Source organism: Melozone crissalis, unplaced genomic scaffold (assembly GCF_028551555.1).
Source record: "Melozone crissalis strain CALT ecotype California unplaced genomic scaffold, PUWL_Pcris_2 ptg000013l_1, whole genome shotgun sequence".
Classification (NCBI taxonomy): Eukaryota; Metazoa; Chordata; class Aves; order Passeriformes; family Passerellidae; genus Melozone; species Melozone crissalis.
Window position 1 is genome coordinate 13,962,418 of NW_026535791.1, and position 25,820 is coordinate 13,988,237.

Here is a 25,820-nt window from a genome sequence, read left to right on the forward strand (position 1 = left end):
CAAGCAAGAGGTCTGATACAATACAAGGGCTCCTGGCAATACCACACACACACACACACGTATGTAAAAGGAGTGCAGCAAGGAGGAGGAAAAAACCACTAAATGGACATGAAAATGCTACTACAATTTTTGTGTGTATGTGTGTGTGTTGTGTTGCTTTCAGACATACTTAGTGTTTTTCATTTGTATAATTATTTTCCTGTAAAGATTTTGGAAAACTTTAGGGGAATAAATCACAAATTCCCTAGCTACATCTTTTACCAGGCTTCAGTAAAAATTACAAATAAATCTATAATCTTTCCATATTACTACCTGCCCTTCCCAACATTAATATGTCTCAAAAGTATAATTTATTTTTACAAATAATAATGTGAAATTACCATTCTGGATCTGGGACTTCGAAACTCACACCATGGGATAACACAGAATCATAGAATAGCTTGTGTTAGAAGGCACATTTAAGTGACATCTAATCAAACCCCCCTGGGATAAGCAGGGACATCTTCGATGAGATCAAGGTTACATAGAGTCCCATCCAGACTAAATTCAGGCAACTGTGCAGATGGCCAGCAGCTCTTCCTAAGTTTCCACGGCTCATTTCCACTGTCCCATTTACTGGCTAAGTCATCGTTTGTGCTTAAAAAGGAGACAATTACTCCCGAACATCTGAAAGCCACATTTTCAGCTGCAGCTCTGTTTTACATTCTATTTACTGCTTCTACTTATTTCTGCATGGTACCATCTGGACTCTATCTCCTTCCCACTTCCTCATGATTTGCGATTTCCCAAGTTCCTGCACATATTTTTTGCTCTTTATGAACAATCAGCAATTTTTTAGCTTCACAAATACAGCTCAGAATTCCTTCACTGTATTTTTAGCTCAGATTGGCTACTAGGAACTGCAGCCTGCTAGTTTTGAGCCTGCTAGGGCAGCTGACTCCGTAGATCAGCCTGGCAGATGGCTCAATTCTTTTCCAAAAGCTCAGCGAGAATGGACCTGGCACTTCTAATCAGCCAGTTAGTAAGTCCTCGGGTACAGCTGATTCTTGAGTTGCGTCTCCATATGAAGCTTCACTGTGCTCCACCCCAGCTCACATCGACCGAGAGAACACCCTCCATTCATTCCCACTTGACTCCCCTTGGGTTTGTTTGGTTGTGTGATACTAAGGCGATCACCTAGTCCAACTCCTGAGTAACTGAACGCTGACCAAGTTAACGCATATTGATAAGGTCGTTGTCCAAATGCTTCTCAAACACGGACAGCCTTGGGACACTGACCACCTCCAGGATCGCCGTTCCTCTCCGCAAAGAGCAGCTTTGAACCATTCCCACGCGTCCTGTCGCTGAGCGAGAAGAGCTCAGCCCCTCCCTCTCCTCAGGAAGATGTAAAGAGCAACGAGGTCGCCGGCCCTCAGCCTCATTTTCTCCAACCCAGACAAGCGCAAAGCCACGGCGCTACTCCTCCGCAGCCGCTTTTTTCGCTGTTAAGATTTGTTCGGCATCGTTCGGTTTGGGCCCCGCCTCTGGAGGGAGGGTAGGCGGGCCGGGAGGGAGGGAGAGGGAGGGACGTGGAGCGGGCAGGAGGCGGCCTCAGCATCGTCGGCGCGGCGGCGGCCGGGCGGCCGGGCGGGCGTGAGGCGCCGGAGCCGCGGCCGCAGGTGGGAGCGGGGAGCGCGGCCGAGGGGCCGGGGGGAAAGCGGTCCGTGCCTGCTGGGGCGGCGGGGGGTGCCGGGGTGTCCCTCCGGGTTCAGCGCTCGCCGAGCTGTGATGGCAGCAGAGCCCTGCCCTGACCAGGGGCATCGCCGGCATTTGCCATCGCCGCTGCCCCCCTGCCCCTGGCCGGCACCCGGCGTGGGGGTGCAGCCTCTGCTGCAGAGCCGGAGCACGGAGCTCGCTGTGCCCACTCCGCTCCCTCTCTTCCTCCTTTTACAGCAAACTCTGAAGGACCACAGATCAATAATCTTCCTCTTATGCATGTGGAAGGCTTTTCTGTTGTGTTACTTAAAAAGCAAACAGGCAAACAAACGATCCCCCGTCCCTGAGTTAGGCGCTTTTTTAAAGCACATTTCCATTGTTGCTGAGCTCTGCTTTTCGGTGAGCTTCTCTAAGCGTGCCAAGTCGGGAGGGAAAATAGTTCAGAATATTAACTATGGAGTCTGCAAAACAGATGGAGAAGCGCGGATAACGTAGTGGTGACTGTAATTCTGTCTATTGCTTCCAGGTACTTAACAACACCGAAAAATGAAAGCTTTCCCATCATGTCTGTCCATGCAGTAGCGCTCGCCAGCTTCAGCAGAACAGAAGTCTTCAAACACCCCTGCTCTGAGAAGGTGAGGCAAGGGAGACCTCTGAATGGTGGCTCCGTGTGCTCTTAGCTCAGGGGGGTTTTGGATCAAAAACCAGCTTTTAGTTTCAGTGGATGTAGTAAGTTATTTTTAAATGCTGGTAGAGTTAACTTGGGAACCACAGTCCCAACACTGAGGTGGGGGAGGAAAAGACAGACTTCTTTTATAGTAGGAAGATGTCAAATTGTCTCTTTCTTTTTTTTTTTTTTTTTTGTTATGGCAGTGTGTTGTGCTTTCCATGTGCTTCTGTTGTTGTTGTATTTCCTTATCACTGCTCTTTAATCGCCTTTTTTTTTTTTCGGTTATTGGAGGGGACAGTTATGTGGCTTTTTTTCCCCCTGTGATTTAGTTGAAATCGTAGCATCTGGAGAGTAAATGGAAATTTGTACCTGAATTCTCACACCGTTCGGATAAGAGCTGAGAGATGGGAGCATTGTTTAAAAACAAAGATAAAAGTCTTAAAACTCAGCACCCTTAACAGCTATGCTTACTGATAAAGCACTTGTATTTATCTTGCTGGGCAGTTGGGATGCTTGCATCCTAAGGGGTAGAATCTGTTAATTGCTGAGAGTTTGTTAATTGTATTGAAAACAGTTTTGACCATATGATGTTTATGCGTATAAAGCCTGCCTACATGCCAGTTTCTCTAAAGAAGTACGGGGGGGGGGGGGGGGCCGAAATAGAAAACACTAGCAGATACTGAAAAGAGTATTTTTCTAAGCACTGACATAATCAAACACTAAGTATTTTAACTTAAACGTACTATTTTTGGTTTGAAACATTATTCTTCAGTTAAAAGGGAAATTCTCTGTGGGTTTTAATTTCTTCTGCTTTCCGTGAGTCTGAAGGAAGGGTATCTGGACAAGAGCTGTAGCCTGAGTCACCTCACTGCTCCACATAGGAAGTGTAAAGGTCAACAGCCTGGGGTGGCCGAGGACAGCACACCTTAACTCCCTTCTCTTTTCATGGGATCACAGAGTTCAGGGGAGGGTGAGAGGAGTCCTGGTCGTGCTTCAGTGTGCAGACATTCTCACTGATCTGGGGAAAGGCACAACACCTTGGTTAAGTGCCTTTTAAAGATGTGCATGTGGGAGCAGGGCATCCCTTTCATTTCCCTGGTTTCTGTGATGTGCTCTGCAGGTCCATCACATACTTGAGGCAGCAGGGAGGTGGGGGACAAATTTTAGATCTTCTCAAGGAATTTATGAGCTTAGGGAGGATACCTGTTGCTTTGCTGTCCTGAGTGTATCAGAGTCTCTTGTTGAAATTAGCCCCTGAGTATCTGCACTAAATTGTTTCCCTGGTTCAGCTTACAGTGGTTTGACAGTATGGTAAATCCAGCTTTGAGGGTAGAAATACTGAATTGGAAGCATCTTGACTGCAAAAAGTGAAGTGCTGATCTGATATAAACCTGCTCAGGCAGTTCAGATGCATTCAAAATTTTGGTCAGCTTATACTGGCAGGCTCCTATGCCAGGGCGAGTACTATCTATCTGTGTCACCTCTTGCATTATGCTGGATCAGTCACGTTGCTGACATGAACCACATGTACTGTGTTCTATCCATTTAGGTGACATGACCGCACTTGCTCCCAGTTGTTAGAGCTGGGAGATAAAGCAGCACATGGGTCAGATATTTGTGGAGTTGGATCCTCATAGATTTAGCTTATAATTTGTATACGTCTAAAAAGGCCAATACTTCCAGATACAGATTGGTGATTCCTTGAATTCTTTTCCACTCCATTGCTGTTGTTTTGGTAGATAAACAGACATCCTAGTCAGCATTTTGTCTCATTTGTGCCTTATGCACGTGCTTAATCCTCCTGCTGTGGAGTTTCTTTTGGTCACCTGCCTTTTGGAGTGAAACGAGAGATGCAGAGCTGAGATGTGAGTGCTCTTCAGACAGTGTGTGCTTCTGGGGAGATTTCCAGGCAGCCAGAAATGTAGGCAGTGGTTAGGTGACTGTCAGCAGGCTTCAGAAAAGTGTTCTTCCTGCTGGGATGACTGTGACGCTGAGGGTATCATTAGCAGAGTGCTGTTATCTTATAACCAAATTGTCTGCCTCTCTGTTCTCGTTATAGTTAAACCACGAAAGCCTAAAGGTGGCGTTCACCGACTCGGCGTGTTCTTCAAATCCCTCTGTGAGGATTAGCTGCCTGGCTCCAACACCTCAAATCTCTGTTCTCTCAGGTAATGCCAGTTTGTCCCAAATTGCCTCCCTCAGGAGTTTTGCTGGTGCTTGTAGTGCTAGCAAAAGCTATTGGTGTTTGTGTATACTAAACAAGTCTAGTTTGTTTGAAGAGGTTCCTTGCTTATTGGCTTTGAGGGTGGTACAACATCAAAATACATTATACAATTTGCAAGTATGGGTGGGTTTTGCCTTTTAATGGTAGTTTGGCTGTTTTAGTTAATGCTGACATTTGCATGTGAAGGTGGATCAGGTTGCCCAGAAAAGCTGTGGATGCCCCCTCCCTTTAAGTGTTCAAGGTGAGGTTGGATGGGACTCCGAGCAATTTGGTCTACTGGAAGGTGTCCCCACCTACAGCAGGGCGTTGATCTTTGAGGCTTCTTTCAGCTCATAAAATTTTACAATTTTTTTGTTATAACACTACATGTTTTGCACAGAGAAGATGATGTTTGCAGCCCAAATTTAGGTATTCCTGTACAATTGAAATGTCAGTAGTTTCCAAAGTGTCTTTCTTTCCCTGAAAAGTTTGAAATGTATTTGTTTGAAAGTCAGCTAGTTTCAATTTTCCCATTCCTGTCCTTATATTGCCATGGCTGGCTACATTGGCAAGATGTTTGTTTGCAAGTGCAGACAGTAAAATGTGCAGTTTTGTTCTATTTCTGCAAGAGCTTTGTCCTAGTAAGTGGCAGGTGATCCATATTACTGACATACTCTGGCTGATTTTGACCTGGCTTTACTAGGATAGTTTTGTTAGCAGCTCTTGCAGTTTTGGTTATGTATGATGATCTCATTTTTTTTTCAGTTTTTTCTTGATGAACACTGGTCTTTATATGGACTTGCTGTTCCAAAATACATTGGTTTTTTTTGTTTTGATTTTGATCCCTTCATTAGTAAACTTTCTTATCATGTTGTTTGCGTGCATGCAGGCTTCCACGTGAGAGACTTATGGAGAAGTTTATTGTTTTTCAGTGAGATATGTCCAAGGAGAGCAATCTCTGGGCAAAGTCTGGAGTCTGCAAGACTTCCTGCTTTTTTCACCAGCAGTGTTTAACAATCCTTGTGGTCCTAACTAGGAGTTCTTTGTCCTGGAAATAATTCTTCTTGATTGTATCTATTCTTAGAATTTTACAACTGACTTATCTTCCCCAAAGGAGATAGTTATTAACTTCATTGTGTTGATGTAGTCAATGGTTTCTTCTTGAACAAAGACTTTGTGTCTAATCTCTCAATTACTTGGATTATGGCAGTTCCTCTGAGGCTTTTTTGTTAGTTTGTTTTTGGGTTTTTTGTTTGTTTTGTTCAAGGTACAGGACTTCAGTTTATTCTTCAAAAGCTACTGGTGGTGCACACTTCTGTGTCCTGCTAATGTTGCTGTATCTGCCACTTAAAGCAGTTCTTCCATTTTCTGTTGAACTGAGTTTTACAGTAGATCACATAGGACCTTGGCAGTGCTTTTCGTTCTTTCAGAGGCATTGTAATGATCTTGGTGTGACAGAGCTAAGTTTGTTATGGTTTTGGCCAAGTGTTGCCACTCCATGAATAATGGGACTGAAGTTTACTTTAGCCATTTCCAGTCTGCCTGAACTGAAACACACAAGTACATTGACCTTGTATTACTGAGTATATTTTTGTTACTCTTTCTGCTCTATTGATCTTCCATGTGACTTACTATAATGTAATCTTCTCTTCTATTGGCAACAGGATCAGTACCTGTTCTAGTAATAGTTATGTTATCCTGTTTTGTAGAACAGTGATGTTTTTGAGCACACTGACAATCAGTCACCAGTAAAGTCTTAGCTAATTGTGTTTGGATAGCAGCAGAATACTTTACTGTTGGTTTATTACCTAGCCTTTATCAATGACAGAATTGCTTCCTGAGTGCAGAAAGCAAGAGGTTTTTTGCAGGAAGAGGCAGCAGCGAGTGGTGAGTGAACAGGACAGCTGTCCTGTCTTCTCACCTGTGTAAAAAATACTATGCATTTTATTCATGTTGTGTATTAATCTTTTCTTAGTATTGTTTCCTAACCTCTTGTTTTATTCTAATTTCTCAACAGATGAATCTTCAAGGCCAGCAGTGATCGGCCATGCTGGAAGTTTTGGATCATACCCAGGCAGTGCTGAAGCTATCAAAGACATTCTCATGTCTGTTTTAAATGCATCTGGTTTGAAGCCCTCTTTGGTGTTGGAGCAGAGCACAATGCAGGGAGCTGAGCATCCTGACAGTGATGTGGAGCAGTGGGAAGAAAGCAGCACTGGGGACAGCCATGATGACAGCGACAGCGATTCTGCACATCACAGCACTGCCTGTACACAAACAGACATTCGGTTTACCAGGCCCCGGGCGTGTTGGAACAACTCAGACTGTGATTCCCCCAAACCTTCGCTGGATACTTTCCCTTGTCCCCGTTATACTGATGGAGATCCTGCTGCTTCCTCCTTGAATGGTTTCACTCTTTCAAGCGTGTCCCCTCTGAAGCGTGACTGCTTTACCCAGGTGACGTTAACAGGAGGCACCGTCACATCCGCTGTTGTGCATTCTGGAGAAGAATCTTGTGCCTCCCCTGAAAGAGACTTGGCTTTCACAAGGTTGCTCTCAGATTCAGCTGTTGGTAAAGCAGATCTAGTGAAATACCCTCGTGCCGTGGAGCCTGTGCCTCTCAGCAGCTGCGACAGCGATTCTCCCAGTGGCCTTTCCCAGTCTGAGCCAGTCAATCCAACAGGTAACTTTACAGCTGCATTTTTGGTGTAAGATCTCTGCTAAGAGGTGTAATTGAAGTGGGCCTTATTTATGGGGATGCAAATAAGACAGATGCTGTCACTCAAAATAGGAGAGAGGGGAGAAAGAGCTTAAAAACCAAGGAGAACCTGAGGAGTGATTGGTAAAATGAGAGATGCTTATGCTTTTGCAGTAGGCATCTCTCAGGATGCTGAAATGCTTTTGTAATATGCAACTGTAGATAAAACGTAGAAGTTGCTGAGATATGAGAAATGTAGAACATCCACTGGATGAGCTTTCTACCAGCTTTATCTTGTCTTCCACTGTTACCCTTTTCCCAACAGCAGATAGCATGGATTGGGTAGTGATTCATTGGTGTGTGTGGGATTGTGTTGTGTTTGGCAGCAGCTGGAGGAGAGGAAGTCCTTGGATTCTGGGGTTTTGGAGGTAGGGCATTATCATCCAGTTTATTATGACTAAATTGGCTTGTTCTGGAGCGGGACTGTTCTTCCTGTTCTCCTTTGCAAGTGCCCTGAGGTTTTGGAGACACAGGTTCTTTATACCTTTCACCAGTTTCCAGCTATATGCATAATCCCTTGTGTTGTCTGTGAAGAGGACTGGCTGAGGGCTGCTAGCAGAGGGTGCCCTTTGAGCAGGATGCCTTCTGTCCCTGCAGTGTCAGGGGATTCTGGGCAGTGTAGGTGAGGAGCTGCTCAGTGGGAAAGTTCAGCACGTGTCCCTGAGATGGCCGGGGAAGCAGCTGGCCTGGCCTTGGGGCTGTGGGGCCTCCATGAGGTGTGCCAGCCTTCCTGGGCTGCAGGCTGGGGTCCCTGCCCTTTGGCTGAGGCAGCAGAACAGTCCCCTCCTGGTTAACACCTAATATTGACAGGAGCAGCCTTTGGTACAGCGAGATGAAGCATTTTGGGTTTGTTTATAAAGGATGTTAATGGCATCTAAGGACTTAAGGCCACAAAGATGTTCAGATGGACAGAGCACCTCTCCTATGAAGACAGAGCTTGGGTTGTTCAGCGTGGAGAAGGCTCCAGGGAGGCCTTGTGGCAGCCTCCAGTACTTAGACAGGGTCTTACAAAAAAATAGGAAGAGCGACCAGATATTAGGAAGAAATCTTTTACTATGAGGGTGCTGAGGCACTGGCACAGGTTGCTCAGGGAAGTTGTGGATGCCCCATCCCTTTCAGTGTTCAAGGCCAGGTTGGATGGGGTCCTTACCAACCTGGTCTAGTGAGTGATCTTTGAGCAACTTGGTGTAGTAGGTGTCCCTGCCCAGGCAAGGGGTTTGGAACAAGGTGATATTCAACTTGTGTTCCAATCCAAACCCCTCTATGATTCCGTGATGATAGATTATGAGCCTCATAAAAATATTGCAGCTGAGGTCAGATTTTTCTGCTGGAATAAAGGCAAAGAGCAGGGAGTGTTCATCCTGCCTTTGTATTATAAAAGAATAATACAATGTCTAGGTTTTGTTGGTTTGTTTCGATTTGGGTTTTTTCTTCTCCCTTTGGTCAGTAGTAGTCCTAACGGTGACACTCCACTGACCTCCACTTCCAGTTTCTGATCCTTTCTAGCTATTCACCCAGAACTCCTCCAAGGTCTAAGTTGGCAGCAATGTCTCAAACAGGCACATGCCACTGCAGGACTGTGTGCTCTTAGTAACACCTCTGTCATCTGGGACAGGCTGTTGTCATCAGCCAGTATGTGACGATTGTGGCTGTTTCCTCCTGCTGGGTGTTGCGTTGGCTCCGTGCCTTCGAGAAGTGCCCAGCAGGGAGAAGGAAACCGCACCCGGCAGTTGGGGCTGGCTGAGGCCAGTGACACGTGTTTGGCGAGCTGGCTCTGGAAAGCACAGCCCAGGCTCTCGGGGTCAGCGAGGCACGTGTAGGAGAACAAATACATCGTGTGTGACTCGACCTTCTGGCACGAGCGGATGTGTCACAAGCTTGTGTTGAGGTACTAGTGCTGCTGGCTCTCCAAAACAAAGGGAGCAAGGAATGTGGCAGCCAGGTGATTGAAGAGCATCCTTGATTTTACTAAAAGATACTCCTCATAGGAGGCAGGATCCTGATAGACACTTCGTGATGTGGTATGTTCTGTCTGCCTTAGACTCAGGCCTTTTCTGTACAAAGTGAAAACTTCTGCATTTCTTCATTCCTTGTTGCTTTTAACCATTAACTCGCTACTGGGTAGCTTGGGTAATGAGATCTCATTCTCTCCTGCACTGTCCAGTACTATGAGGATGTGAAAAGTGAATAGCAAAATGAAAAACAAGAAATATAATGCCTAATTTGAGTGCAGGAATTACAAAATAGGATTTCCTGACTTGCTGTCTTAGAGATGATGATGTCTCACAGGAGAATTGCTGAGGGACGCACAAGATACGAGAAAACTATGTAATATCACTTAAATTAGGAAAATTTTTTCTTCAGTGGAATATAATTTTTGTTTAGTGGGCTTTTCTGTTGGTCCCCTGAAATTCCTACTAGGCCGTGTTTGTATGTTTGAGGCTACCAGAGAATGGCCCTTATTCAACCTTTTGAAAAGGCTCTGTCACTGTTAGTGAAGAGTTTGTGACTGAGTTTAGTGTTTTCTGGGGGCTTTATTGTGGCCAGTGTGTCACTGAGTTCACAAGCTTGTTCTTGCTTTTAACCTCTATGTACATCCAAGTCACTTCCTTCTCGGCCTTAGGGCTCTTTCGCCAGCCCCAGCACCCTCAGGCAACAGTGCTCAGGAGCAGAAGGGCAACCAGATAACTTTTCTGCATCAGACCCAGAGTTGCATCCCCTTGCTTGATGTGCTGGGCTCCTTCCCTGTGCTTTTTTTACACTCTTTTTTTACTTAATGATGCAAGTGGGATGCAAGAGGTAAGCAAAGGAGAGAGCTCCCATTAGATTTCAAAATTATATTTAAGATGAATTGGGTCTTATGTTTTAAAGAGAAAGGAATAATTTTCCCATTTCCTTATTTCTGCTTATTATTTTTAGTTTAGAGAGTAATATTTGTTATCTTAACTGACGAGAATGTAGTCTATTATCAAGCTATAGAGCTTACCTAGTAAGATGAATCATCAGGTAGGTATGAAAATAACTTAATTAGGCTGTTAAATGTGTTTTGAAAAGTCACATTGTCAGCCTTTCTGTTTTTCCCTCATGGTGTACACAATGGAGGTATTAATAATTCTGTACAAAAACTCTCCATCTGTGTCGCTCTGCTCGAGTGCAGTGTTGACTTTACTGCCTGATGTCATCAATGCTCAGGGCAGCATAATGGTTTCTCTAGGTACAGTAACATAAATAATCCAAACTAGGCCTGAGAGTCAGTGTCCCTCAGTTGGAGAAAAGTTTTACATAAATTATGATCATATTTTGAGGGAGCTCTTTAGCCTGTGACTTTTAAACCAATTTAGGAGGGGCGTTTTTTAAAAAATAAAAAGCCATTGATTAAGTGTGCTATTTGCAAAGTGTTTAAATGGTGTCTGTGTGGTGGCCTTTTCTACCACATACGGTCTGTTTTATCCTGTGAACATCATGAGGGTGAAACAGAAACTCTGTGAGTTCAAGGTCCAGGAAGAGGTAGTAAGCCCCAGTAAAAACCTGACGTGTTCTCTGCTGTACCGTGAAAAGTTCTTATTGGGGAAAAAGAGATAAAATTTATTTCACATACTCATCAGAGACTACCAGCAGAAAAAAACTGCAATTCTGGGGAGAAATACTGCGGCTAATGCCGCAGTTGGACATAGGACCGTTCAGTATGGGCTGCATTTGGAAGCAGGAGGGACATTTCCTAGGGGTATGGAAACATAATGGCAAAATGTTTTCCAAACTCAGTGTTTGCAAACACAATGCCAGCAGTGGTATGGGGAATTTTTTAAGGTGCATCTCTCTGCATGCGCAGACAGCAGTGGGATTTGTGTTTCTTCCAGGAGCTGGGAAGGAGCAGAGTGCAGTGTTAGCTGGCTGTGTCACCTACTGCAGAGCGTCGCTGCAAATCCAGCCTCAGGTTCTGTTTGTGGTTGTCCCCAGCAGCTCAGGCTGTAGCTTGGAGAGAACTGGTGTGGGAGTGCAGTGCTGCTGTCACAGCAGAGCATTTAAACTGTGTTTCTCTGGTAGTTGATGTTCATGCTTCATGTTGCCAGAATAGGTCAAATGCCAGCGTGTTTCTCACATTTTTCTCTGCCTTAGCTTCTACCATAGCCTCCAGCCCCAGTGGTGTTCAGTTTTGGGGAAAAACCCTTGCTTTCTGGAAGTCCCAGCATGCATCGTGGGAGCTGCAGAGAAAATAACTAATAAAAGTTCTTGTTATACCCTCAGGTTCTACTTCTCCTGTGAATATAAGTGCTGTACCCTTGAATCGTTCACTGCAGGACGTGTGCATGCTTCCAGAGGATGTGGAAAAGGTGAGGACATCAAGTACTGTTATCATCATGGTTTTTACGTTTTATTGTGGCAAAACCAAATGACGAGAGGCGTTTCTCAATAAAAGAACTTCCTGATAGGTGTACTAATCTTTACAAATACTCTATTTCCCCTCCTCTTGCCCTCTGTAGGTGAATCTACAAACATAAAATGCCTATTTCATAATTTGCCTTCTACTCTTGACCCATTAAATAAATATTTTAATTATTTTTGAATAATGGAAATATATACAGGAACAATGTATGTTTCTGCTTTTCATTCCATCATTTGCCCACACATTCCTTGAAAGCAAACTTTAACATTAGTAACTTTAAAGTTATATAAGAATATGTTACATAGAAGTTCTTGCAGCTGCATGCATGCGTATGTGTAAGATTTACCTCATGCTTTTACTATCAAAAGGTGGGGAGAGGATGGGGGTTTTTTGTGTGTGCTGATGATAAGCATGTGAGATTTTTTGTCAAAGAATTACAGTATGGATACCAATAACTCTTAAGAGCTGCAGTAATTCAAGCAGTTTCTCATAAGGGCCTCAGACAGTCTTAGGTGTGTTGCCAGTCCACTCAGGCCTGTAAATAGAGCTAAAGATGAGGAGTTAAAGCTGTCACACATAACTCTGTGCGCTAAATGTTAATCTTTTTCAACAGTGGAAAAAGAGGGGTTAATGGATTGTAATGAGTAGGATTTAATATAAAAGAGCTTTAAAAATGTGCCTAGAAAAAGGGATTTTTTTGCTGGACTGTGTGCATGTGGTCCCATGTCCTGGGCCCCAGAGGTAATCACCATCTTTGTGCACAACGCTGGTTTTACCAGAGGAGCAAGTTCTGCCTTTGGTTTGAAGCTCTCAACATCCATATGGTGCATTTCAAACAACAAAATCCACTCAATTAATCACACACCAAAACTCAATGAACTTGAACTAGCTTTTTGTGTTGCTTTTTATGAAAGGTGTTTCAAAAAGGAGACAATATTTCTCCATCTTTATTGTGGGACCTAAAACAAAAGTAATTAGTTTTCAGACACCAGGAGACCGATGAGCTGGTATCTGGATTAGAAACCACAATCTGAGTGTTGAGTGAATAAAGATCTTATCAGCTACTACTACTGTGCAGAGATTGGGGGCTGATGTGATTACAAGTTAAAAGATAGCAAAAGCTTAATTATGAGCAAGGCTGCCTTTAAAATAAACCCAAAGAACAAAAGAAATCCAACCAAACAAAAACCCACTAAATTTCAAATACTTTTAGCTTGTGAAATAATCTCTTTCAACTTTAGGACTGAAAGTTAAGGTCCATGTGGTGTCAGTAGGTCCTGCAGTTGTAGTTGTGTGCCAGGAAGGAAATGGGTCAGATAATCTTAAAGGGACTTTCCACTGATGTTAGTGGGAGAGGACAGAAATGAGCAGGTTGGTGTGTCACAGCTGAGTTGGGTCTGCTTTGCAGGGTGAGGGAGCTATCAGTAGAGCAGAGCTGAAAGCTGATAGTCATGCTGAGTGCAGGAGTCTGTGTGTTCTGTTTCATGTTTTTCAATGCAGCTCTCTCAGATACGCTCATAATTGCTTTTATCAGCAGGGCATGCTGATAGGCTGTGTTCTGCCACTAACTTGAGACTTCTTCTATCTTCAAAGTAGGAGATAACTCCCAAAAGGAAAAAAGACTTTTAAATTATTTCTTTGCTAATGGAAGGATAGTAAAATCCTGGGCTCCTGAAGTTCACTGAAAGTTGTCTCTGGGGAAACTGGGCACCAAGCAAGTCATATTAATTAGTGGTAGGAAAAAGATAAGTCTCTCCAAACACCCACAGGGACTTGGGTGCACTCTGATGCTGAGATTAATGTTGTCTACATGTATTTGTCTGTGAGCAGTAAGAAAGCTGTGCTGTCTGTTGTGCTTATTAAGATTTAGCTATTCCTAAACACTGATGTCTTTCTTCATAGTTCCCATGCAAGTTGAGGGGATATCATGAATACTGATGTTGAGTGGTACAATTTTCTGAGCATAAACCACTTTTTTAAAGGTTTAATCATCCTGCACTCAAGGATTTCTAGCCTTGGATACTGCCATAGCTTTTTAGATGTAAGTTTATGTTTGCACGTGGCAGTTGAGAGTGTCCTGGGTGTCTCTGGGTTACCACCCTGGTGCCTGAGTACAACTACCTCTCCATGATGTATCCACTTCTGAGCTGAGGCTGGTGTGGGACTTGTGCCCAGGCCATCAGCAGTAGCTCAGGTGGGGCTGGTGGGATGCTCTGTTAGACTCAGAAAGCAAGGGATACAGCAGTGATTTAGGAAAGCAGCCCCAGGTGTGTGTGTATGTCTCAGTGGTCCCTTTTCCTAGAGGATGGGTGACCAGGGCAGGCAAGATGACAAGAGGCATCACAAGGAAGTGTTGTCTGATTTGGAAATGCTAGAGTGAAGCTTTGAAACAGCTGCCTTTTATTTAAGGCAGTGGGAAGCCCAGGGGAGCCAGGTTCTCACTTACTCTTATCACAGACTTTCTATGTAGGGTTGAATTGGCCATGTAAGCTATCTCACTGCATATTTCCCACCTCACTGCCCTAACTCCTAACACATGAAAACGTTTTACCAACTCCTGTACTTCCCACCACCTGAAGATCTACACTCCATTCAAAACTTGTCACTTCTGGCCCTCTCCAGCTAGCCTGTGTGCAAAGCTGCTTACACATTGACTTGAAATTAAATCATATTAAATAGGTTACTTGCACACTAAATAATGCAGTGTAACTAGAAGACTGCATCTCTGAAATGCATACATATACACCAGTTAGTCATGCAACCAGGTTCATTTTTATCTAATACATGGGTAAGATAAAGTAGATTGGATGTTATAATCAAGGGTGAAACAATTATCTAGGCAGTTGCCTTTTGCATATTGTTCCTGAATTGCCCTTGGGGTGGTGTTTTTGAGTTTAAATAAAAGGTCAGACAGGTTTACATTTTTATTTATAGAGTTGAAAAAGTATGGGAGGAAAATGATACATTTTACTTCATCTTAACTAAATATCAGCTGTGCTGTGTACTAATGAGTGTTCCAATGTCGTGTCCAGGAGAATGCACACTTCTTTGTCGCAGACATGATTATAGCATCACTAGAAAAAATGAAATGTAATATCCTCAGCCAACAACAAGCAGAGTCCTGGGGTGTGGAGGAAACAAGTGGATCAGATGGCAGCTATCACACTGACTCAGAATTATCTTCTTACCCTGGAGTGAAGAAGTCTGATTCTTCTGTTACCTCTTCAGACAGTGGTTATGAAGGCAAGTTACTTAATTTAGAATGTAACCTTGTTTTAAAGCCTTTGCTGTTTGTTTCTGTGCAAGAAAATACTAAACAAATTGGGGCATGGCTTGGAACCAAATCCTCTGTCACCTTCTTTGAGTCTCTGGGGAGCTGGGTCCATTGAGGATCATTATGCCACAAGTGTTTTCCTGTGGATCACATACTTCCTTTTGCCACCACATAGGTGGTTCACACCTATGTTTTATGAATTATAATAATATTTTACATTAAAATTAAAATGTAGGGTTAAATGCCACAAGCCAAGCATGACTCTCCACAGAGCATGCCTGTAGCTGGCTGTTTTTCTCTCTGCCTAAATTTTTTTTTTGGTAGTATTTGCCATTTGTGTCTTTCCTTCTGTGTTTGCTTCTGCAGTATGCAGATGAGGAATGCAACCAATCTGCAATTGGTTTGAGTGAGACTCCCCAGAGTATTCATTCACATATAGTTTAAGGCAAGATAATAAATACTCTTGGCATTATTATGCTTGAGTCAGCACATGCATTTTTAAGTAGATTTTAGTCTCTTGAGTAGTACAGATCTTAGTGATGAATCATGAGTCTGAAGTGACATAAAGTCTAAATTACATAAATTCTGTGGAAGAATGAGTGGTGTTCTTGGACATGAAAAGGGGAGAGACCACTGGCAATATACAAGGTTTGGGTTTATCTCTGCAAGATTCTGGCTGAGAAACTGAGGGACATACTGTATGACAGACTCCCAAGAACTGGCCTGCTCTGTGTATGTATGAAAACAATTAAAGTTGCTCTATAAATGCAGTCAGTGTGCTAAAGTTTTAGCAAGTGATGAAAAATGTAAACATAATTGCAGCTACTTATAAATGCTGGAAAAGTTTAACTGATCTTGTCCTTGTCTTGGGCAGGCTGTGCTTTGCTGCCTCTCAGCTCCCCAGTGCATCTGCCATCACATCATGAGGTTACCAGATTTCATTGCCACAGTGACTCAGAGGATGAATATGTAATTATTGGTAAGATTTTAAAATTGTAACTGCAGAAACAGATATATTGTTCATTTGAATGTATTCCATTGTTTGGGAATTCTCTTGATTTAGTAGATGATATTGTAGGAGAAATAACATGAGAAAATGAAAACAGTTATGTATGTGTAGGTCCTTATTAGAACACATGCAGAAATATCAGACTGCTGCAGGATTTCATTTCTAGGAAAGAATAACTTTTCTGGTTTGAGAGTATGGTGAGCTGACCCTGGCTGGACACCAAGTGATCACCAAACCACTCTGTCACTTCCTTTCTCCACTGGAAAGGGAGGGAAATCAGAACAAAAGGCTTTGGGGTTGGATAAGGACAGGGAGACATCACTCACCAAAAACTGTCACAGACAAAACAGTCAAGGTAGGGAAATTAATTTATTGCCAATCAAATCTGAATAGGATAGTGAGAAATTAAATTTTAAATCACCTTTCACCTCACCTCTCCCTTCTTCCTGGGCTAAACTTCTCTTAGGATTTCTCTACCTCTTGGGGCTTCCCACACATCCTGTCAGGAGCCTGTTGCAGCATGGGCTTCTTTCCTCTAGGTCACAGCCTCCTTCAGCATCTTCCAGCCCCAGCCTGGGCTCTTCCACAGGCTGCAGGGGGATCCCTGCTGCCCCATTAATCCCCATGGGCTGCAGGGGCACAGCCTCCTCACCATGGTCTGCATGAGGAGCTGCTGGGGAATCCCTGGAGCTCAGAGCTCTGGCTCCTGGAGCACCTCCTGCCCCTCCTTCTCCACTGACCTCGGTGTCTGCAAGGCTGTTGCTCACACATATTCTCACACCTCTCTCCAGCTGCAACTGTGCAGGGCTTTTTCCCTCCCATTTTGGCTCTGCTATCCCACAGGCACTACCACTATGGCTGTGGGCTCAGCCTTGGCCCGTGGTGTGTCCATTCTGGAACTGTCTGGCATTGGCTCTCAGATTTGGGAGAAACTTCTGGCAGCTTCTCACAGAAGCCACTGCCATAGCCCCTCCTGCTACCAAAATCTTAATCTTGCCATGCAAACCCAACAGAGGGACTAAAATTATGTCTAAGAATTAAACCAAAGGCACATGCATGAAGAAGGTGTGAAACTGGCACAACCTCAGTCAGCTATAGCATAGTTTGAGAGAATTTAGGACATTATGATAATTTCCTAATGAAACTGATTGACTCAGTTTTAGGCAGCCTCTCCCTCTGTTTCAGGAGTAGAGCACAATGTCTCTGTTCTCTTACATGGGCTTTGCTTCTCTTTAGGACACCCTGAGTTTCATTTGGTTTGCTTCTGATTTTTACACATACAGAAATAGAAACCCTGAAAAGTGGCCTGTGCAACTTTTAACCTTTGTTTTATCTTTTCCTGATAACAAATGGATTTTTATTGTTCTCTTTGGTCTTAGAGACTTACTTTTTCCTCTCATCTTTCCCTGATTACTAATAAAGAACAAGCTCCAAAAAGAACTACATTCCTAGCAGCAAGAGTTACTTTGAGATGTATAAATGGGGAAACATTTGTCTTGAGAGCAATAAGCTGCATGGTCAAGACTAACACTACCAATGTGAACACCTTGTTGGCATAAGCATATTGTGTCTATGTAGACATAATGAAGTGTGTCCTTCAGTTGCTTTAATCTCACCTGTTACTAACATGTTTATAGCATTGACTGGTATGTTTGTGATTGGGGTCTCCAAACATCTGTTAGTGTCCAAAAAAGCTAATGTGGCCTCTCTTGGCTCTGTGCTGTTGAGTGACTTCTGTCTGGACCTTGACTAGCAGGCATTTATTCTCTCCTTACCATTTCAGCTCTTGAAGGCAGGCTGATGGTGGTGATAGGATGCAAAGGTATTAGGGAATATTCTTCATCATGTCAGAGACATGCAGAGGAGGTAAGACTCCTTATGCCTGTTTTGCAACCAGGGCTGAGGTTATTTCCCACATGCAGGAAGGGTGTTGGAAGGATGAATATATTTGAAACTGACTCTGTGGTAGCACAGAAAGTATTTTAAAATAGTGCTGAGTAAGAAACGCTTTGTTTCTTAAATGGTTTGATAAAATTTTCTCCTTTACTGCAGAACTTGAAGACCTTGAAAATCTGTCTGTTGCCCCTGATAAAAGGTGTGTATCTTTACTACAATAGCCCTGTGGCTCTACCTTTTCTGCTGGAGCAGCTTTCTGGTGGTTCTTCTGGCTGGGGCAGGGAAAGTTGTGGGAGTGGTAAATTGGGCCCTCTCAAGGAAGGGGAAGGAATGCTGCTTGACAGCAAATGTCTCTGGTGCTTGGCTTAGCAGTGTTTCTCTGGTCCCCTAGTCTTGCTGCAGGGTGGTGTCTGTGGCTCTTCGAGGGCCTGGGTGTATCAAAGAAAAAGGGTAGGAATGAAGGAATAGGAGAAAACTTTTCTGGGTGCAGAAAAGGCAGTGGAGATACTGATCACATGCTGCTGTTTTTCACTGACAGTATTCCTTACCTTTCAGATCATCTTTTGAACCAGGCTGCAATTCTGCTGAAGCAACAGCCCAGGAGTTGTGCAGAGCTTTCAGAAAATACTGGTTGCAGACAGACTCTGCAGTTCAGCTGTCTGGTTGCCTGAGCTCATCTAAGCAGAGAGTGAGTCTGATCTGAAAACAACGAGCTCTTTATTCAGTTCCCCAAATAATCATGGTCTTGCTGCAGCTGCTTCTCTGCTAGGGAAAGGAGGAAGCTACATTAAAAAAAAAAAAAGAAAACAAATACACATGAGTGCTTACAGTTTATTAGTTCACTTTATCTAAATTTTTAGAAAATGTCTTCTCTCTCCAGCAAAATTCAGCACACGTAAAACATGTAATTGTGAACAATCAGGATGTGCTTTCTTCTGGGACTGATATGAGGGAATATGAGGAGGGACTACATGCAGGTGAACACTGAACTTTAAAATCCTGGAGTATAAAGGGAGGTAAACATCTCCTATAGCATTTAACATGTGTCCAGTTGATGGGCTGGTTATCTTCATGAGCTTGTCTTTCCCAATAGTCTGGGCTGAAAGAAGAGATTCCAAGAGAACTTGAGTCCAGTGTGAATCTGGCTGAAGAAATAAAGATCATATCCAAGTTGAGAGGATCTTCTGGCTGGTCCCCACCAAGATCACAGATTATATTTAATATTCATCCTTCAGTCAAGTAAGTGACTTCATCTTTCCAATTTTGAGGAATCTGGGCATTGTCATTTAGTATAGCATGGGGAAAGCTGATGGAAGGAGCTTGGGTGTTTAACAGATCTAGTGCATGTGCAGATGATCTGTGAACAGGTCTAGAGCTGGTGCATGGCACAGCCTTCTGCAGTGTCTGTCACCAGCCTCAGTGGAAAACAGATGGCCTCTTTTTCCCTCTCTTGGCACGTCCTGATTAACACAGCATGTACAGTTTTCCATGTGATAATGCACGTACTCTTTGGTGTTACAGTGGCAGTGTACTTAGCTCCCGAGAATTTCATTTTGTGACACTACCTGGAGAATATTCTTGCCTTTCCCTGCTGTCCTGGTAGTATTTTATGGATAGCTGGTTTTCAGAAAGTGGGGGGAGGCAGCAGGTCATGTGTGAGGAAATGGCTGTCACACCCTGCATCAAACACTGTGACATGCAGACAGTAAGCAAACTGGCTGTTCCCTGTGTTACTGCAGGTGCAGTTGCTTTTTCAGTTGCAAATGTGAATTTCCCCTCTCCAAATCCAATGATACTGATGACACATTAAGAAATGGAAAATAATTTAGTTCTTTCGACAAGTGTTATGGAATCTCTCCATGTGAAGGGTTAGGAGGCAGCTCCTGAGGTGGACATTCTCCCTGGTGCCAGTGTTAGCTCTTTTGCACTTTGGAATAATGAAACTGTCTTTTGGGTGCTGAATGGTCTAACTATTTGCCTCTGTGTACAGGAGAGATGCAGTGGTGGCTGCTCAAAACTTCACGTGTGTTGGCTGTGGAACCCCGATAGAAAGCAGTAAGTATTACCAAAACTGGCAAGAAACCCCTAATAAGTACAGTACTTGTACTGTACTTGTTATCAGTACTCTAACCAGACTGTAATCCTCACCAACACAGATGTACCACAATTTTAAAATTATCTGAGCTAGAAGGAAAGTCTCATTGTTGGATGTGCCTGCAAAAGTAAAGCAGACAGTGGGATCTTTCCGGTGTCTGGAATTTTTCATACAATACAGAATACAATACTTGATAGATGTCCTTCTCATAAACCACAAAAATTCATAACAGTCATCAAACAGGAAAAAAAAACTATTAAAAAAAAAAAAAATCAAGCTTCCTGGCTGGAAAGTGCTGGTTTTGCATAGTCCAGTTGTTTCTTTTAATAATTCTTTCCCTGTGCCAATTTAGACATTGCCAAAAGTCTCTTTCTGGGGGCTGTAGGCAAGCTTCTGATTCCAAGGAATCTGTGGTTTTGTTCTTTCGGAGTGTCTTTTTGAAACTTTTTGTTTCTTTAGATCTTGATGACAAAAACTTTCTTGTTTTTTTGTTTAATTCCTGATACTTTGTGAGAGCTGCTTGAAAGCACAATGATTTACTGAACTGACAAACAGACCTTACCTAAGCAATCTTTGAAGTGGCTCTTAAGTCTCGCTCTGGGTCAGCTCACAGGAACAGCATTTGTGGGGTCCTGTAAAGTATCAACAATCTATGATGGCATATTAAGTTGGGCAAATAGGAGATGCTGTAATAGCTGGGAAAAACCCACAAGTCTCTTGATGTGAAAAAGTATTGTACCAACATGACTCCAAAATTGGTGGAAGTATTTTTGTTGTGTATTTTACATAGTGTTTCTTTTGTGGTTAAATCAACAGGGTTTTTCTAGGATGTTATGTTGATAATTATAATCAGTTGAACAAATATGGAAATGAGGAAAACTTTCTCTTCTAATGCCAAGTACAAGCCTTGTACATGTGTTCACCACAATAATAAAACCCTCCACGGAAAAGAATAAAACAAAAAAAATCCCTTTCGCTTCATTCCACTAGATCTGAGTTATTTAGACAGTCTAGGCATACAGACAAGAGTTATGTCCCATAAGTTTTTAAAATACTCAGAGTTTCATTGCTGTCTGCCTGCAGAATATATCAGGAGACTCCGCTATTGTGACTACCTGGGGAAGTACTTCTGTGACTGCTGCCACAGCTATGCCCAGTCCTCTATTCCTGCACGAATACTTTCAAAGTGGGATTTCAAAAAATACTACGTCTGCAACTTCTCCAAGCACCTACTGGACAGCATATGGCAGCAACCCATTTTCAATGTGTCATCTATTAACAAAACCCTCTACACGAAAAGTAAAGAAATGGACAGGGTCAGGGTAAGTGTGGTTTTTTTTTTTTTTTTTTAATTAGGAATTTCTGGGTCTGAGACTTTCAAGAAGAAGTCCTTAGGGCAGGATGTCCTGTGTGTGTATGGGGTAAGGAGGAGGGTTGTTTTTTTCTGACTTATCCCATCACCACTTCTGGGACTTGCCTTCTTTTCCCTCAGGTGAAGGGAGCAGAGAGAGGCATTTCCAACCTATGCCAGAGGTCTCCTTAACCCTGTTTTCTTTGGGAGGTGTTTCCTTAGTGTTTTCCAGTTTTAGCGCATATAAGGGAGTTGGTCTCCAGCAGTAAATATTTACATTTTTCTGGCTTTTGGCTATTTGAAAAGTTCTGTAATTTTGGAATGACTCCTTAATTTTGTGGGCCATTTGGAGAAACATCCTTTGCCTTCTGTAAGAGCTGTACCTCCTACAGCTTCAGGAACAGTGTTCTGCTGAAGATTGCAAGTAGGCAGGTGTTCCCTTCTTGACTGAGGAGTTTACCTGGCTTACCTGTTCTTGCACAGGTGTGGGTCTAGCATGCATCAAGACCTGCAGCCAGTTTTGGCATTAGGACTTGCTTCACTTGTCAGGGAATAAAAATAGCCTTTGCCTGCTTTTGGCTTTCTTGCATTAGAAAATCCATTTGTTTAATGCTATGCTAGGTGTAAAGTCCCTTTTTTTAGGTGTGGCTTGGTGTACTTGCAAGGGTTGCAGACTCAAGTAGTGGTGTTTCTCACTTAGGAATATATAAAAGCAATGCTTTTGACTTAAAAACTGCTTTGTTTTTCTCCTCCATCTTTTAGGAGGCGCAAGAACAGCTTTTTCATTTAAAAAAGCTTTTGAAAACATGCAGGTTTGCTGAAAGGTATGGACTGTGATTATGCATGAAAAATAGCTAAATAAAATGTACATTATGTGCTTCTAGAGCCTTCTTCTGTAGAGACATTTGGGGGCAGTTTTAAATAAGTTGATATGATCATTAGAGAACTCTAATAAAAAAACTGCCTTCTATTGCACTGCAAATTTGAGTGAAGTACAAGTTTTATGTGGTAACTGTTGGTTGTAATATAGTTTGGTTTTAAATGTTGAGTCATTTAAGTTGGGTGTGTATTTTTTCCTGTTCTGTTTCTCCTAGGTTCTCGCTCCTTAAAATGTCCAAGATAATTACCTCTCTGAGAATATTTGTCTTTAAAAATATGTTGGCTTTTTTAGATTACAAGAGTGTTCCTTGAGCATTTAGAGATTTCTTCCAGAAATCTGTCATAATGCTCAATTCAGTTTATTTTATAAAAATATTAAAATGAAAGTAGTAGTAAGCAGTAGTGATAAAGACCAATAGCTCTGTTTTCAGCGTTCACCCGCTCAGCACAAGCATAGTGTCACCCAGTAGCGACCTGTGCAGGATAAAACCCCTCAAAGTCCTCTTTGCAAAGCAAATAAATAAGCCTGGCTTATTTTATTAGATACTATTTGGGATTTTGCCTACTGTTCCCGAGGAGAGAGCCCTTTACACACATTATTTGAGGATTGCTGGGGTATGGCAACTCCAAAGCCTGAGGAATGCATGTTTAAAGCAGAGAGTTTATTCTAAATCCCAAACCTTCCAATTTTTATTAAAGCAATTTCAAACTGGGAGGGGAGGTAGATAGCAGGAACTTGCCTTGTATAATCCCCATGTGACTAGAGAAGTGAAAGATGCTTATTCTGGAAAGACACTTGAAAAACAACTTTTTTTAACTTTATTTTGGTTTTATTTCTCTTTGCAGTGTACTGAAAGAATTTGAACAGGTTCCCAGCCATCTGACAGAGGAGCTGCATCTCTTCTCACTGGATGATCTGGTGAAGATCAAACGAGGGCAGTTACTGCCCCTTCTTAAAGATATTCTGAAGACCTCCACCTCTCATGTAGATGGCTGTGAGGTAAGGAAAAAACAGGGCTTTTAGTGTCCTTGCAGCTGCTACTGTAAGGAAATATCCCTGCTGACATTCTCAAATAATTTTTACTTATATTTAAATTCAACCCTTTTGCTGTTGTTGTAGCTCTGTCAAGCGAAGGGGTTTATCTGTGAATTCTGTCAGAGCGCAGACCTGCTCTTTCCATATCAGACTGCCAAATGTAAAAGGTGCCCAGGTATGTTCCAGACTGAATGTTTTTCTTTCTTCCTTGGGGGAATTTTGGTGCATAAAACCATTTAGACTTACTTGAAATATTGAGAACTAGCTTCACTGAAAGCATGCATATTTGAAAACCTGCATGTGCATTTGAAATCCATGGGCAGCATGCATCCTCGAAAACCAGCCTGTGGCAGCTGTTCCGTATCAGTGGATTTAGAGAGAAAAACCAGGCATTTGCCTGACCATGGGGGAGGCTGTTTTTGGATCTAGGCATGAGAGAGCTGCTTTATCAGATCTTGCCAGCATTCAGTGTGAATTATTACAGTGGTGGTGGTTGTCCCAGCCTTGCACTGCTTCTGTTTACTTTTGTGCTGATATGTGCATGATAGAACACAATTCAAGGAACACAGCTGTTGATTCATTTTTTTTTAATTCTATTTTTTTTCCTCTAAATGCTACTCTGTATGTATAAACAGAGTGCAAAACATGCTTTCACAAAGCATGCTTCAAGTCTGGAGGCTGCCCCAAATGTCTGCGGATCTCAGCTCGGAGGACTCTTTCAGAAACTCCATGACTGGTGCCTCAGTGAAACTGGGTTCCCCTGACTGCTGGCTTTAGAAGATGCTCAGAGCCAAATCTTCAGGTGCATGATAAAGTGTTAAATAATGTTGTTTTAGACATTACTGTTTTTAATGCATGTCTCCTTTATGGGGGGTAAAATAAAAAAAACAAAAAACAGAAAAACAAAAAACAAATGTCAACTTTCATTATTGTCATTGAAAACTCACCCTGAAGGAGTTTCATCTTAATGGTGACAGACTGGATGTTAATTTTTTGGGCTGCCTTTGGTTGCTATGTTTTGTCCTTGGATGTAAGATTTTTAATACTGTATTTTTTCATGTAAAAATGATTCATCTCTGTAATTCTGCAGATAATGTATAGATAGTAAGTAGGCGTTGGAAGTCTTTGCCTGTGTTTGATTTTGGAAATGGGGAAAAAGTGGTGAAGTACAAAATCATTCTCTGAAAAGCTCTACAATAAATAGAAAACACTTGTCTGCAAGTTTTAGGCAGATGCTAATCTAAAATTGTTATGGCAAATGCTTATTGTGAGCCAGTGAATTTTAAGTTTCTTTTAAACACATCAGTTCAACTGCTTGTGGTGAGTTAACTTGGCCTGCTGCTAGGTGCTCTTCACACTTCACCCAGCTGCTCTCTCACCTCATTCCTCAAGAGGACAGAGGGAGAAAAGAAGATGGAAGAGCTCACAGGCTGAGATACAGACAGGGAGATCACTTGCTAGCTACTGTCATGGGTTAAAAAAAAAACTGAATTGGAAAAAATTAAATGCATTGTAAATTAGAAATTGAGTAGGGTGGTGAAAAGCAAAGACTAAACCAATAATTTTCCCTTGCCTCACCCACCCATGTTCCAGGCTGAACTTTGCATATTCATTCCTAATTTTTCTACCTTATAGCCTGCCCCAAGTGGTGCAAGGCAGATGGGGAATTGGGGTTGCTGTCAGTCCATAACTGCTCCTTTCTTCTACTCCTGTCTCCTCACGCTTTTCCCTTTCTCCAGTGTGGATCCTTCCCGTGGGCTGCAGTCTTTCAGGATAAACCTGCTCCTCTACAGGCTCTCCAGGAAGATGTAGTTCCTTCAGGAAATATTCATGTGCTCCAGTGAGGTTCTTTCCATGGACTGCAGGGGAATCTCTGCTCTGGTGCCTAAAGCGCCTCTTCCTTCTCTTTTTTCACCGACCTTGGTGTTTTTGCTGCTGTTTCTCATGCTCTTTCTACTTTCTCATGCTCTTTCTACTGCTAAATATACAGTTTTTAGCATGGCCACCATGCAGTCACCCAGCGCCAACATCTTGCCACCTCCACCAGCTATTCCACTCTGAAAGCTTCTTTCCAGAGCACTTAGAAATGTGAGGAGAGACAGTGAGTGGTGAGAAGAGATGCTCCTGTTTAAATCCACCCTCACACTTGCAGACGGAGTCCTTGCCTGAAGGTGAAGTGCTGGAAATTGAAAGCAGCTTTATTTCCCTGCCCGGTTGGTTCCTTCTAATGAGGCTCTTGCCTTCAGAAAGGTAGAACAGCTGCTCAAACCTGTAAAACCATTTTTCCTTTAGTGCTGTGAAGTACCAATGAACAGAGAAATCCCAGGACCTGAAAGTATGAATCGGCGTTCTGATCTCTCCAGTGGGGTGTTGTTAGTATTTTGAATTTTTTGTTCTCATTTTGTGCATTTTTTTGTTGCTCTCCTCATCTGTTTGCTCCACCTTTTAGCAAGGAAAGGATCTGCTACCTGGGAGTTCACCTCTGCGTTAATGTTTACTGTACTACTAAACTCACTAACACTTCCAGTAATCTATTTTTTCTGTGATCAAAACCAGCTTACCTACTTACT

At 42.7% G+C, this 25,820-nt stretch overlaps 1 protein-coding gene across 1 annotated transcript; it reads left to right on the forward strand.

Moving 5' to 3' along the window:
• The first annotated feature begins 1,589 nt into the window (after positions 1 to 1,589).
• RUBCNL (rubicon like autophagy enhancer) lies at positions 1,590 to 24,397 on the forward strand. The gene is made up of 16 exons (XM_054271747.1): positions 1,590 to 1,658; positions 2,222 to 2,330; positions 4,425 to 4,533; positions 6,586 to 7,251; positions 11,572 to 11,657; positions 14,743 to 14,953; positions 15,859 to 15,963; positions 18,046 to 18,088; positions 18,445 to 18,577; positions 18,983 to 19,128; positions 19,880 to 19,944; positions 21,068 to 21,306; positions 22,098 to 22,159; positions 23,061 to 23,214; positions 23,335 to 23,425; positions 23,886 to 24,397. The coding sequence occupies exons 2-16, from the start codon at positions 2,259 to 2,261 to the stop codon at positions 23,981 to 23,983; spliced, it is 2,280 nt and encodes a 759-aa protein (XP_054127722.1). The 5' UTR covers positions 1,590 to 1,658; positions 2,222 to 2,258; the 3' UTR covers positions 23,984 to 24,397.
• Positions 24,398 to 25,820: the final 1,423 nt, after the last annotated feature.